The sequence below is a fragment of the Astatotilapia calliptera genome, chromosome 15 (assembly GCF_900246225.1).
Source record: "Astatotilapia calliptera chromosome 15, fAstCal1.2, whole genome shotgun sequence".
Classification (NCBI taxonomy): Eukaryota; Metazoa; Chordata; class Actinopteri; order Cichliformes; family Cichlidae; genus Astatotilapia; species Astatotilapia calliptera.
In genome coordinates this window covers 31,953,561-31,966,162 of record NC_039316.1, presented here as the reverse complement: position 1 = coordinate 31,966,162, position 12,602 = coordinate 31,953,561, and the positions used below count along the sequence as shown (strand labels likewise).

General features: G+C 38.7%; 1 protein-coding gene across 3 annotated transcripts in view; it reads left to right on the top strand.

Annotated features, from left to right (window-relative positions):
* mcm9 (minichromosome maintenance 9 homologous recombination repair factor) overlaps positions 1 to 12,602 on the top strand; it is a 32,762-nt gene that overhangs the window by 17,982 nt on the left and 2,178 nt on the right. For all 3 annotated transcript variants that reach the window (XM_026142779.1, XM_026142778.1, XM_026142780.1), the window contains 5 exons: positions 4,341 to 4,515; positions 7,541 to 7,743; positions 7,890 to 8,093; positions 8,872 to 8,954; positions 12,305 to 12,450. In XM_026142779.1, coding sequence (XP_025998564.1) covers positions 4,341 to 4,515; positions 7,541 to 7,743; positions 7,890 to 8,093; positions 8,872 to 8,954; positions 12,305 to 12,450 — 811 coding nt within the window. The remainder of the gene's footprint in view (positions 1 to 4,340; positions 4,516 to 7,540; positions 7,744 to 7,889; positions 8,094 to 8,871; positions 8,955 to 12,304; positions 12,451 to 12,602) is intronic.

Sequence of the window (12,602 nt, the reverse complement as noted above, 5' to 3'; positions counted from 1 at the left end):
CCTCGGAAAAAACAATACCACTTCTCTTCACCTGTCTAGCTTTACAATATGAATGCACACCATATTGACAGCGATCTCAATCACAAGGAAATGTTTGGGGGAAGGCACTCACCCTAATAAAACCAGGAGTCTGGCCCTGTCGGTCAGCGGAAGGCCCAAAAACAAGGAAAGCAGATTGCTTATGTGCCATTTATAGTTTCTCTTATTTAACTAGGCTTTATGATCCCTAAGCTTCTCCTTTTCTTCTCTGTCCCACCGAATTAGAGGAATACAATATCTCCTAGAGTTTTAATGTGGCCCAATAAGGGTTACTTCCTCTAGGGGTCTCACAAATGTCTTTTAAAGCCTGAGGGTTGACTAAATAAAGATGTTAAATTTTAGATTTTAAACATCCCAGAGCAGGCTTATTTCTCCTCAGGGTTTGTCATAAACTTTATCAGGTCCCCAAAAAGGTTAGGCTTAGGGTCATACAGCCTGAGTAGGGTTATCTTCTAAAAATCTCACAGACTCTGAGGGTTCTTTTAAACAAAGAGGTTAGGTGTAGGTCTTTATACGTCCCAGAATGGGACTTCCTCCTTGAGGTTCCCCCATGGTCCGTTCCCAGCCCTCCCAAAAAAGTTTAAAATTCGGGTTATATTCTCTGGGTCGGGTCATAATTTCCTGCAATTCTCTCATCCTAACCACTATTAAAAAAGAAAGCAATGGTTTCAATCTATTCATTTGATATCACCCAAACAGTTTGTGTAACCTGGGGAGGGGCACAATATGACCTTGAAGGAAACAATTCTTTTTATTAAAAATGTCTTTTCAGTTCATTTCAGGGAGTATGTCAGACACAGACCCCTGGCACAGCTGGTTAGGGTATTTAGAAGTTCTGGCTTAGTTTGTTTTTCTTTGAAACTTCGGTGCACGGTCCTAGGGATCGGCTGCACCATCCTGTTTCCCTTTGGTTCCTCTTCTTTCTGTCGCCATCCCCCTGTGCATACCTTCTCATGTATTGTTAACCTTGTCCATCACCGCCATTTCTTTAATCCTCTCGAAACACTGTGATCTCCGTCAAAGTATGGTAAAGTACGCCCTTTAGGTCTCCCAACACCCTCTGGAGGAGATTCAGCCTCCAAAGATAAAGTTTTATCATTTTGGTTTTTCTTTTTCATAATAAAAAACATAATTTCCACACTCATGTGGTTAATAAATCACAATATGACAACATATTGTTAGTATTTAAATCTGTTTGTTCAAACAAATGCTGCCATGCAATTCTGTGGAGGGAGCCTAGAGTTACTGGGATTTCACACTGTGTCTCACTTTTCTTTGACACACTGTGTGTGTCTTTTCTTTGACCTTTAGTGTTTTGATGGTTAGGGTTAGGTTAAGCGGCTAGGGAAAGCACTATGTCAATGAGATGTCCCCATAAGGATATGAATACACCCATGTGTATTCATATCCTTGTTATGATTAGTTAGGTCCATATATATTTGGACACTGAGACAGGTTTTTTTTTTTTTTTTTTTGTTTACTGAAACCTATTCCAATTACAGTTATATAAAATTATTGGGCACATAACCAATGTGTATTAACGAAAAATGAAAGGTAGGGAAAAGTATTGAGCATATGAAGAAAAATAGGTGCAAAAAGGAATGGGAAGACATGGCACCAGCTAAAATCTGTCAGATTAGAAAACAATCCTGTCACTTAACACTTGTGAGTTAATATTATCTGGCTCTGTCTCAACTGATGGCCTATACAAAGGTGTTGTATTTGCAAGATTCCACTTCTCAGAAGGTGAAAAAACAAAATATCGCCATGACCAGATACTCCCCTGCAAGATTTCAGACAGAGGTGTAAAAAGTAGTTTTATGAGCTAACCCTAACCCGAGTTCATAGATGGGGCCCATTATTACACATAACTTAATTTATGGTCATGTATAGCTTGACTTCTTTGTCATGTGTGTTTGTAACAACTTTCAGATGCTGTTCATCTGTTGTAAGCAGTTTTTTAGGTCTGCCACTTTTGTCCTCTACTTGTCCCCTTTCTCACATTGTTTAAGACACATTGAAACCTTTTCGAAATATTGGGGTGGAGATAGCTCAGTACGTAGAGTTCGCTCCATGATCGGAAGGTCGGGGGTTCAAATCCACCGAACGGCTACCCTGAGGTGCCCCTGAGCAAGGTACCGTCCCTACACACCGCTCCCTGGGCGCTTGATTGGCTGTTCACGGCTTCACTGAGGGTTAAATGCAGAGAGTAATATCCCAACAGGGGATTAATAAAGTATACAAAATATACCAGGTTTTGGGCTAACAGCTCTTTTGGAATCACCTTGTTGATGCAAAAATACTACTTTTTGCTTTTCAAACTGTGTTGTTTCTTTGAGTAGACACAACAGTGATTCATTACTTTACATGTTTTTGTGTTAAGTGGCTTAACAAACAATAAAATATTCCTCTGATACATGGACTGGACTGAAAATGAGCTAAAACACATCCAATTTACCCCAAAACTTTGAAAGGCCCGAGAAGTATCGCTCATGATGATTTAAAAAAAAAAAAAAATACAATAAAATCTGCCTTGTTGGAAGCAATGTCAAGAAATGAAGGGTGACTCGGACATGTGATTAACTATATATTTTTACTAGGGGTGCAACGATACACAAAATTCACGGTTCGGTTTGATACTTTGGTGTCACGGTTCGATATTTTTTCGATACAAAAAAATGTTCATGCCTTTTTAATTTGTCATTTATTAAAATTATAAATATATATTTTAACTCAAAAGTACAGTTTTTAAATTTAACCCTAACCCTTGTGCGCGTTTTTTATTTTGACAGCGAATGCGCACCTGCGGACCACTTATGTGCACCCCTGGTTATTTAGCTCATCATATCGCAGCCACAGAAATTCTTTTGTCCATGAAACCATAAAGCTGCACTTTCTTTTTGCCTTATAGTCTCATTTGTCATAACTTCTCCGTTTTGTGGTAAGCTTTTCTTTGGCTGTTACTTCTTCACCCCGACCTGTCTTATTTGGCTCAGCAGAACTAAAATATATATCCTGCTGCTTTTACACATGGACTCACATAAGTTCAGCGATTCTCTGCGCGATCAACCTCTCACATGTTTAAGCTTGCAGCGGGAGATTTCACTTGTCATGTTTGCATAGTAAGCTAACGATTAATAAGACGATGTCAGAGGAATTGGTGCACAAATTATCATCACTCACAGATCAGTGCTGTCATTGCAAAGTGAAAGCAAAAAAACAAGCGCAAATTCAAACGCGATTTCAATATGTCACATATTGACAGTGGCTCACCGATGCCAATGACATAATTACCCAGCTACATTTCTGAAAGAATGCAAAAGCATTGACATATATTTTTCCTACAATAGCCCGACGGGCAGGGCAGAGAGATTTTTGTAGCCCGACTGGAAAGATCGCTAGCTCCGGGACGTCGGGCTAGCGATTTTGCAAGCCCTGTATCTGATTGAGGAATCACTCATCTTTGGAAAAGAGAGTTTATTACAGAGAAATGTCTCTTTCCAAAATAAAAGCTATACTATCCGCTTCTTCTGGGCTATATTCTCAGCAGCATAAGGAGAATCACGTACTAGCAGCTGTCTAAATGACTTGGCTAAAGTTAGTAGCATGCTTGTTGTTTTTGTCTTTGCACTAGGATGATGTCGGCGTAAATGTGCAGTCATATTCGTTGTGTTCCCACTAGTGCTTTCAGGTTAATCTCGTTGAAATGACCTTAATGCCACAACACGGCAAATCTCCGTTAACGAGCTACCGCCGATCGCCCCGTGCATGGGGCTAGACGGCCAACACGTTAACGAGCTAACTGCGCTAACACACTAGTTCACATCAATGTAATTAAGCATTGCATGGCACATCCAACATACTGTTTTACTTTAGTCCATGACTCGCTTACCTTCAGGGTCATACGTCACATGAAAACCAAAATAATTCCAAACGCCAGATCTGAATGAGGGTGGGGGAGGTCCATCTTGCAAGGAGAGCTTAACTTCTGTCTCGCTAGCTTGCCCTGCGCTCTTCCTCCTGACTATGCTGTCTGTGTTGAGCGCTCAGTGGATCTGCGCTTGACAGTGCAGCCTAGGCGGAGTAGTCGAACGCAGATTCACTGAGCGCTCAACACAGACAGCATCGTCAGAAGGAAAGTTGATAAAATAAATTACAAATGTTGTATTGTTCGATACATATGCGTACCGAACCGAAAGCACTGTATCGAACGGTTCAATATCGATACGAATATCGTTGCACCCCTAATTTTTACATATAATACCAATGTATTACTTCATAAAGTGAATGTGTTTCCAAAGGACTGACAGTAGCAGCTGTGAAGGATGGAGGTGACTGGCACCTGGAAGCAGGAGCCCTGGTCTTGGCAGATGGTGGTTTGTGCTGCATTGATGAATTCAACAGCATCAAGGAGCAGGATCGCATCAGCATCCATGAAGCTATGGAGCAACAATCTATTAGTGTTGCTAAAGCTGGGTAGGACTCTCATGCATTTACATATAAATTCACATCACCAGAAGTTAGGAATTTCAAACACAGAATGACCACGATCGTATACAGTGCTGTGGGAAACTCTTTGTCCCCCTCCTGGTTTTCTTTCTTTGTTTTTGTTTTTTCATCTTTGTCACACTTGAATGTTTCCAATCAGCAAACAAATTTTAATACTAGACAAACATAACTTAAATAATGATTTCATTTATCACAGGAAACCTGCCTGGCCCTGTGGGGAAAAATAACTGTCAAATCATGAATTAAAGAGAACATGAAAAACTAATTTACATAATGGAAATATAGCACTGTCTGTTAAGCTTGATTTAGGAAATAAGTGCTTAAGGTTTTAAAAACATGTTTAGCGCCAGCTTCTGTCAGTACCGAACATGTGGTTGGTTGGTTGAGGCTAATTGACACACATTAGTTTATGTTAGTTAACTACTGACAGAAATTACAAGTCAGAGGAAAATAAGGACACTAAAACTAAAAATCAGATTAAAGGGCTCACTCCAGTACTGCCCTTGACAGCAACAATGAGTTTTATTCTAAGAAACCAAGGATAGAGTGTCCACTTTCATTCTTTGTCTCTTTAGCAGCAAGTGGCTCTACGCTGTTTGGCTAGCTGCACTCAAACAGTGCACCTGTTAGCTGTAATGTTTGGTTTTGTAAAGCACTTTATGAATGAGGAGTGTGTGGAGGAAGAGAACCTGTTTAGGTTCTCCCTAACCCTAGCTGAATCCAAACTGGGAGCTGGTTTCATAGAAGAGGGGCCTGAAAACTGAAGGCTCTGCCTCCCATTCTACTTTTAAATACTCTAGGAACAAGAAGTAAGCCTGCAGTGTGAGAGCAAAGTGCTCTAATGGGGTGATATGGTACTATCAGGTCATTGAGATAAGATGAGGCCTGATTATTTAAGTCCTTGTATGTGAGGAGCAGGATTTCAAATTCAATTCTGGATTTAACAGGGAGCCAACGAAGGGAAGCCAATATAGGAGAAATCTTCTCTCTCTTTCTAGTCCCTGTCAGTACTCTTACTGCAGCATTCTTATTATAGGATATACCTTACAATTTAAAATGCCTTGAGTTGTGATTTGGGGCTATATAAATAACATTGAATTGAATTAAAATAAATTGAATTTTGGATCAACTGATGGTTTTTAGTTGTAGAGTTTTAGGACATCTTCTTAATAACAAAATGCATTAGTCCTACCTAAAAATAATAAATGCATGAACTAGTTTTTCAGCATCACTTTGAGATAGGATGTTTCTCATTTAGAGATATTGTGAAAGTAGATGAAATCATTTAATATGCACATTGAAGGCTATATCCTGGTCAAAAACAACTCAAAGATTACTCAAAGTGTCAGCTGAGAGGGGTTTCAGGGAATACTCTTAAAATGACTTTTTTTTTTTTTTCTTTTTTCAATGCCGTATATCAGCAAAAGACTCTCAAAGTGTTTTTTGTTGGTTTTGGGGCAGACACAGTCTCTAAGGAGATGCAGGTTTTGGGGGAATACACTCTAAATTCAAAATTGCTGACCAGCAGGTTAAGACTGACCAAATATGACGTTTCAGTTGTAGACCTTTGCCTTATTAATATTTACTTACTTTTGATAATGTCGTTTATTATCATTGGAGTCTTATTGTCTTGATTTTGCTATTGTTGAAACTTTTTTTTGTTTAGTATTGTTTATTTTAACGATTTATAAAAAATGACCTCATTTTTCTGTTCTCAAATATTCTACACTACTACCAAATATAATCTGCATTGGGCATTAATTAATTCTCCTACTGAAGTAATTTTAGTCATTATAATATCTATGCAAACTCTCCTTTAACAATGTCCACTTTTAAGTATGTTCATAAGGTTCTGGCATCTAGTCACGGTTATCAGTGGCTCGTTTTGTGTTTATGACCTCGTCCACTCATGGGTGTTTAGCAGGGTTTCCTTTTTTTCTTGTTCTACTTGTGCCAAGTGGCTCATTTTGTTAAGACCTTGTTTATGACCTAGTCTACTAAAGGCATGCTCATTGGTATTCAACAGAATCTTCTCTTTTCTTTATCCTATTGGCTCATTTTGCTGAAGAGCTACATGTGAGCTGCCAGTTTGGATAGAACATCATTTAATCCAGCCGACAGTTTTTTTGTTTGGTTTGTTTTTTCTGGTTCTCGTCAACGGGGCCTCAGGACCAACTCACTCCACTTTCCCAAACAACAGCTCAGCTCATGGGTCTCATTTACAGTCTTCTACATTCCTCTCCTTCCTATTGTTTAAACATTTACTCACCTTGTAAGTTTGTAAACATCTCCTAAGTAGCACTGAGATCTTAACAACTCTTTCCTTTCCCCTCCTTTTTTATTTACACTTATTTCACACGACAATACTGTACTCAAACTCTGACAGTAATATTATACAGCTTTTTTTTTTTTTTATACATTGTCACAAAACGGCTGTGTGCAGGCAGGAAAATGACCCAAACGCAAACCTTACCGAGGCAAACGTGAACTCAAAAACACAGCTTTATTGCAAGCGTGGAGGTGAAACAAAGAACAAAACTAAACTGGGAAACTAACAACAACAAACTCATGGAAGACAGGGAGAATAACACACAGCTATGAGGGAAGTGGGAACACATGGGGAAACAGCTGACACACATGAACATAATGACGTCACAGGGGAGGAGTAAAACTAAACCCATTGAACGTAGAACATAGGACCTCTTCAAAATAAAACAGGAAACATAATGAAACGCAGACATGACAACATGAATTTCACGACAAAAGACATGCAGACATGAAACGCATAAAGGACGAGGGAAACTTAACACAGGGGTAGAAAACACAAGGGGAATCTAATACAAAATGAACCTTGATAAACTAATAAATCTCCTAATCCACATACTGGATTATTTAAATGGATCATTTTAATTTTAAAAAAAAAAGTGTTTACTCATCTGTTTTTTTTTCTCGTTTTTTTTTCTATGTGATCCACTGCTCTCTCTTTCTGCAGCATGGTGTGTAAACTGAATACCAGAACTACCATTCTGGCAGCTACCAACCCTAAAGGCCAGTATGATCCCAACGAGCCACTGTCTGTGAACGTAGCTCTGGCCAGTCCTTTGCTAAGTCGTTTTGACCTGGTTTTAGTTCTGCTGGATACCAGAAATGCAGAGTGGGACCACATCATCTCCTCTTTCATTATGGAGGACAGAGGTAGAAGACATGTTTTTGAGTTTGGAAGTGAAATATGACTAAAACAATAAAGTCTGTTGTTATAAATAATTGATTATTATTGTTCTCTCACATACCCTTCAATGGGGAGAACGTGGTAAAAATGCCCCTTCTCTTTTTTTCTTAAGGACTACCTGATCAGTGTTCGAGTCTGTGGTCTATGGAGAAAATGAAAGCTTATTTCAGCCTGATTAAGCATTTAAAACCAGTGATGTCAGAAGAAGCCAACTGTATACTGACACGCTACTACCAGCTACAAAGACGGCGTGATAGCAGCAGTGCTGCCCGCACAACTATACGCACATTGGAGAGTCTGAGCAGGCTGGCTGAAGGTAAGATGAGAAGTTTGACTTCAGACTAGTTTGGTCATATTTATTCATAAGTCAAGTCATTGATTGTGGTCAGGTCTAAAACGAGTCTTCTGATAATATTTTACACGCTGCTCTTGCAGCACCGAAAGGCATACAAGATGTTTTTTGTTTTTGTGTTCTTTCTTCCTGTTGTTGCTGCCACTTTAGTATAACTATATCTATCCCTGTAGCCTCCTTCCTCTGCTTGTCCATCACTAGTATGTTTGGTTTGTAGCCGTCCATTTGTATGTGGAAGTCCACATGACTTAGCTTAGCCTTTCTCAACCACCCTAGGAACTGCATCACATTTTGGCCTTCTGACTTCTCAAACTCTGCTCAGGTGTTCATGTTCTTTGTTATGGCGTTCCACGTATGCCCTGTTTGCTAGAATCTTGCACCCTGCTGTTATGTGCTTGATTGTCTCAGGGGTGTCTTTGCACAGCATGCTTTGCCTTAGGGCTGGGTATTGTCACTGATTTCTAAAATCAATTCGATTCAGTTAGAGGACTAGATCTTGAAGGTTAAAGACCATTCACAGGAGCAAGTGGAGATTTTTTTTTTTTTTGTTTAATCAAATATTGTAATTAGTTACTAAACATTCATCATATGATGATTTAAAAGCAAAATGATTTTAAACTAAAGTTTTGTTAACTATGAAGTTGCTGATGATATGTAATAACAATAAAGCTTGTTGCATATACAAATCTGAAAAAAGTGGAACGGCAGCAGTGGCAGAAAACTTTTTTTGTTAATTTTACAGCCCATGCCAAGCTCATGTACAGAGAGACAGTTACCATAGAAGACGCTGTCATTGCTGTTTCTGTTATGGAGTGCTCTATGCAGGTAAGGCTTTTATTTGTTACTTTGAAAATTAAAACCTGTCTATGAGGCTCTTTCAATTTAAAGGGTTTTGTATTCATTGTATTTATTTTAGCAGGAAATCCCAAAAGGTTTTTTTTTTTTTTTTGCCTGTCCCATTTGGTTCTTTAGCCGTCAGAATTGTTGTCTGAAGACCAACAAGGATACCCAATGGATTTATTTTGCCAAATGGATCATCGTGGCATTGCTGTATTGGTCCATTTGATCGACCTTTGTTTTTATTATTTATTTTATTTTATTTTCAGTTGTTACAGACGGGACAGACATGAGTGAGGGATAGGAAAGAGAGAAAGAAAGAGGAAGGAAAAGAAAAACAGAAGTGGAGAGGGACATCTTCACAAGCATATCCTATGTGGAGATTGAATAAAAATTAGTTGACACTAATTAATGGCACAAATAATCCAGTAAACAATTGCAGCACAGTAAAAAAAAAAGGAATCCTCTTTGAGCCATTACTTGTGTAAAGTATTTTCCCAAAAGACAAGGACACAGACAACAGGTAATACTGAACTAAATGTAAAACCTCAACCTTTTTCATTTTTACCTAAACCGTGTGCACAAAACTCTGGAGGGATCTAAATGCTAACGTAGAATCCAGTCAGGACGTCTGCTACTGCTGTTTGCTCGTTTTTTTTTTATGGGCGATCGTTTTCAGGCTTCAAGTAGCACCATTATACCAACGTTTCACATTCTAGACATTGTTTTAGGTGTATTTGACCAAAAGTTTGACTGAAAATTCACATGCAAGCTTTTTTTCAAGGCTGTGGTATTTGCCCGCAAACAATACCTTTCAGCTAGCTAAAACAGAATATTATGCTATCACCGAGCAACATGGCTAATGCCTTTCACACAGCTTTGTCTCAACTCCAAAGAGCTACAGAAGTAAAAGCTCATAATATTAATTGAAACAATCTTTGAAAAAATGACTTACCAAGTATGGCAAACAACTCAAATATGTAGAGCAAAATGTTCTGAAACGGCTTCACTTCAGCTTCGATTGGAGCCTATGGTGCTGGGGGCGGAGTCTGTGAATTTACTCTGTTGGTGTCATAGCCCCTCTAGGAGTTCAGAGTTAAGAGGTCAAGAGTTAATGTTTCCATTGTAACACCTCCAGATTTGACAGAGAAACACTCATTTTTAACACTCGATTTTAACTACTATCATTTTACACCTCAGAGTTACATTAAAAGAATGTGACTCTACTTAGAGTAAAATTAACTCTACTTTTGCAAGAAGACTATTAACACCAAACATTTAACACTTTTGAATTTGCTGTGTAGGATAACCACATTTACTCAGGGCCTTTTTGATGTGATGTTCTTCTGCTTCCCTGGCCATTGTGTCAGTGGGGTTGGCGTTCGCTCTGTGTTGTAGTGTCCTGATGACTCCAAGTTTATGCTCCAGTGGAAGATGAGAGTCAAACCTTAAATACTAATCTGTATGTAGGGCTGTTCGATATAACGATATATATCGGATGACGATATAAAAATGTCTATCGTTTCATTTTACGCAATCATTTGTTTTGTGGTGTCGCAAAATAAACCGTTTATGGCAATATTTTTTCATCGTTTTGATGGTCACTGTAGTGGCTATATTAATTTCTTAAAGTTCTCTCTTTCTCTTATATTTAATATAACCACACTACAGACGGACAAGCGCCTGTTTTTATGCATTGTCGTTAGCAACAACGACGGTAACACCATCGCGTGTCCACTTGTTTATTTTCCACATAAACCTTTCACAATAAAGCTCAAGATCCTATTGAGACTTTTCAAAATAAACTGAATCACGCGAAAGAGCAGATTATTTACGGATGAGAAGCAAAAAAGAGCCGTCAGGTGCTAAAAAATAAACCTTAGACTCAAACGTTAGAACAGGCTTTTCCCGGCAGCACGTCGTGTAATAAATACTCACAAGGAAAACGGCGGCCATTACAACTTATGTCTAAAAATGTATCGTTTCATGCATCGGTTAAACACTCGAGTCCAGGTACACGACGCCCAGCTGGAAACACTTCACGCAAGTCGAGCTGCCCGAGATTCACATAATTTACAGAAAATGTAAAATTTTTGTGATTTATATCGTTATCGGACGGTAGATGTCTTATATTGGGATATGAGATTTTGGTCATATCGCACAGCCCTATCCGTATGCGTATGTTTACAGTACACATCAACTTTTAAATGTCCCCCATTACTGATGGCGATCTCACAGTCTAAGAAGGCTAACCAGCAACTTTTCATATCCTCCCTGGTGAATTTGATGTGGTTTTCCAGCGAGTTAATGTGATCCGTGAATTGTTGCACATCCTGAAATTTGATTTTCACCCAGGTGTCATCCACATACCTGGACCAATGACTTGGTGGTTTTCTAGGGTCGGATACCATAGCCCTCTTTTATACTTCTTAGGAGAAACAGGAGAAGTTTTGCCAGAAAAAATTGTTGTTATCGGTTGACTGTAGTACTGATCCTGGCATTTATGCTCAGTCAGGGCAAACACGTTTTCACACCACTTGTATGTACTATGATCATTATACTAAAATAATTAGCAGCGGTGTTTACTAAAGGTAGGATACTAAAGTCTGTGCAATTTTTTTGAATGAAACCAGCTGTTAAGTTTGAAAAAATAAATTCCACATCTGATCATTTCTTGCCTAATTTTTTGGTTTTCATTGCCTTTACTGAAACAGAATCCTAACATAACCGTGTCTAAAACAGTTTTACTTGCTGCAAATCTACTCACATTGAAGCTTAGACTTGATGCTTTAGCCTAAAGTTGTATACAATACTGCAAGCAATCTGTTCGTTGTATATTGTGTTGAAGCTCCCACTTTAATTGCAGCATTGGTCTGGCAAGACTCCAATCTGGCCCACTGGACATCTCTGAAAATGTAGAGGAGGACATAAACTTTGAATTGTATTTCCATAAATTTTGGTGAAGTGCTTATAAAGACTCTCACAGCTATTCATACTACACCAAAGTAATCAAGAAATGGATAAACAATTAAACGAGTGAAAAGTTATCACTATCTAAGAGTGAGTGCTGACAGAGCTTTCATAAGTTACAGCAGCATTCACTTGTTGTAAATGAGTGATGAAGTCACACTTCTTTTTGATATACTAATTTTCAGCATTCTGGCCCACTTAAAAGTAAAGTGGGCTGTATGTGGACCACAATGTAAAATGAGTTTACAGATGACATTCTCACTTCTAGTCTCCTTTGTTTTCCAGCTGGTTGATATCATTCACTTTGTGGTGTGTTGTCATCACGCTGCTGTGTCAGTCTGTAACTGCATATTACGTTCTTCTTTTAGGGTGGCGCTCTGCAGGGAAATGTGAATACTTTATTCACCTCATTTCCTGCTGACCCTGTTGAGCAGTATCAAACTCAGTGTCAGATACTGCTCGAAGGACTGAACCTCCCACTGTTCCTTAAGAAGGAGCGAGACAGACTATCCAGGTGAGTAAATTGGTGTTTTGTTTTGTTTTTTGTTGTTGTTGTTTTTTTTTTAATTTGTTAACTTTCAAAGATAATCCCAATGTTAGATTATTACCTCCTGCTACACAACATTTGAATGCATAAGCAGTGCTGCTAGTAACTGTCTCTTTTCT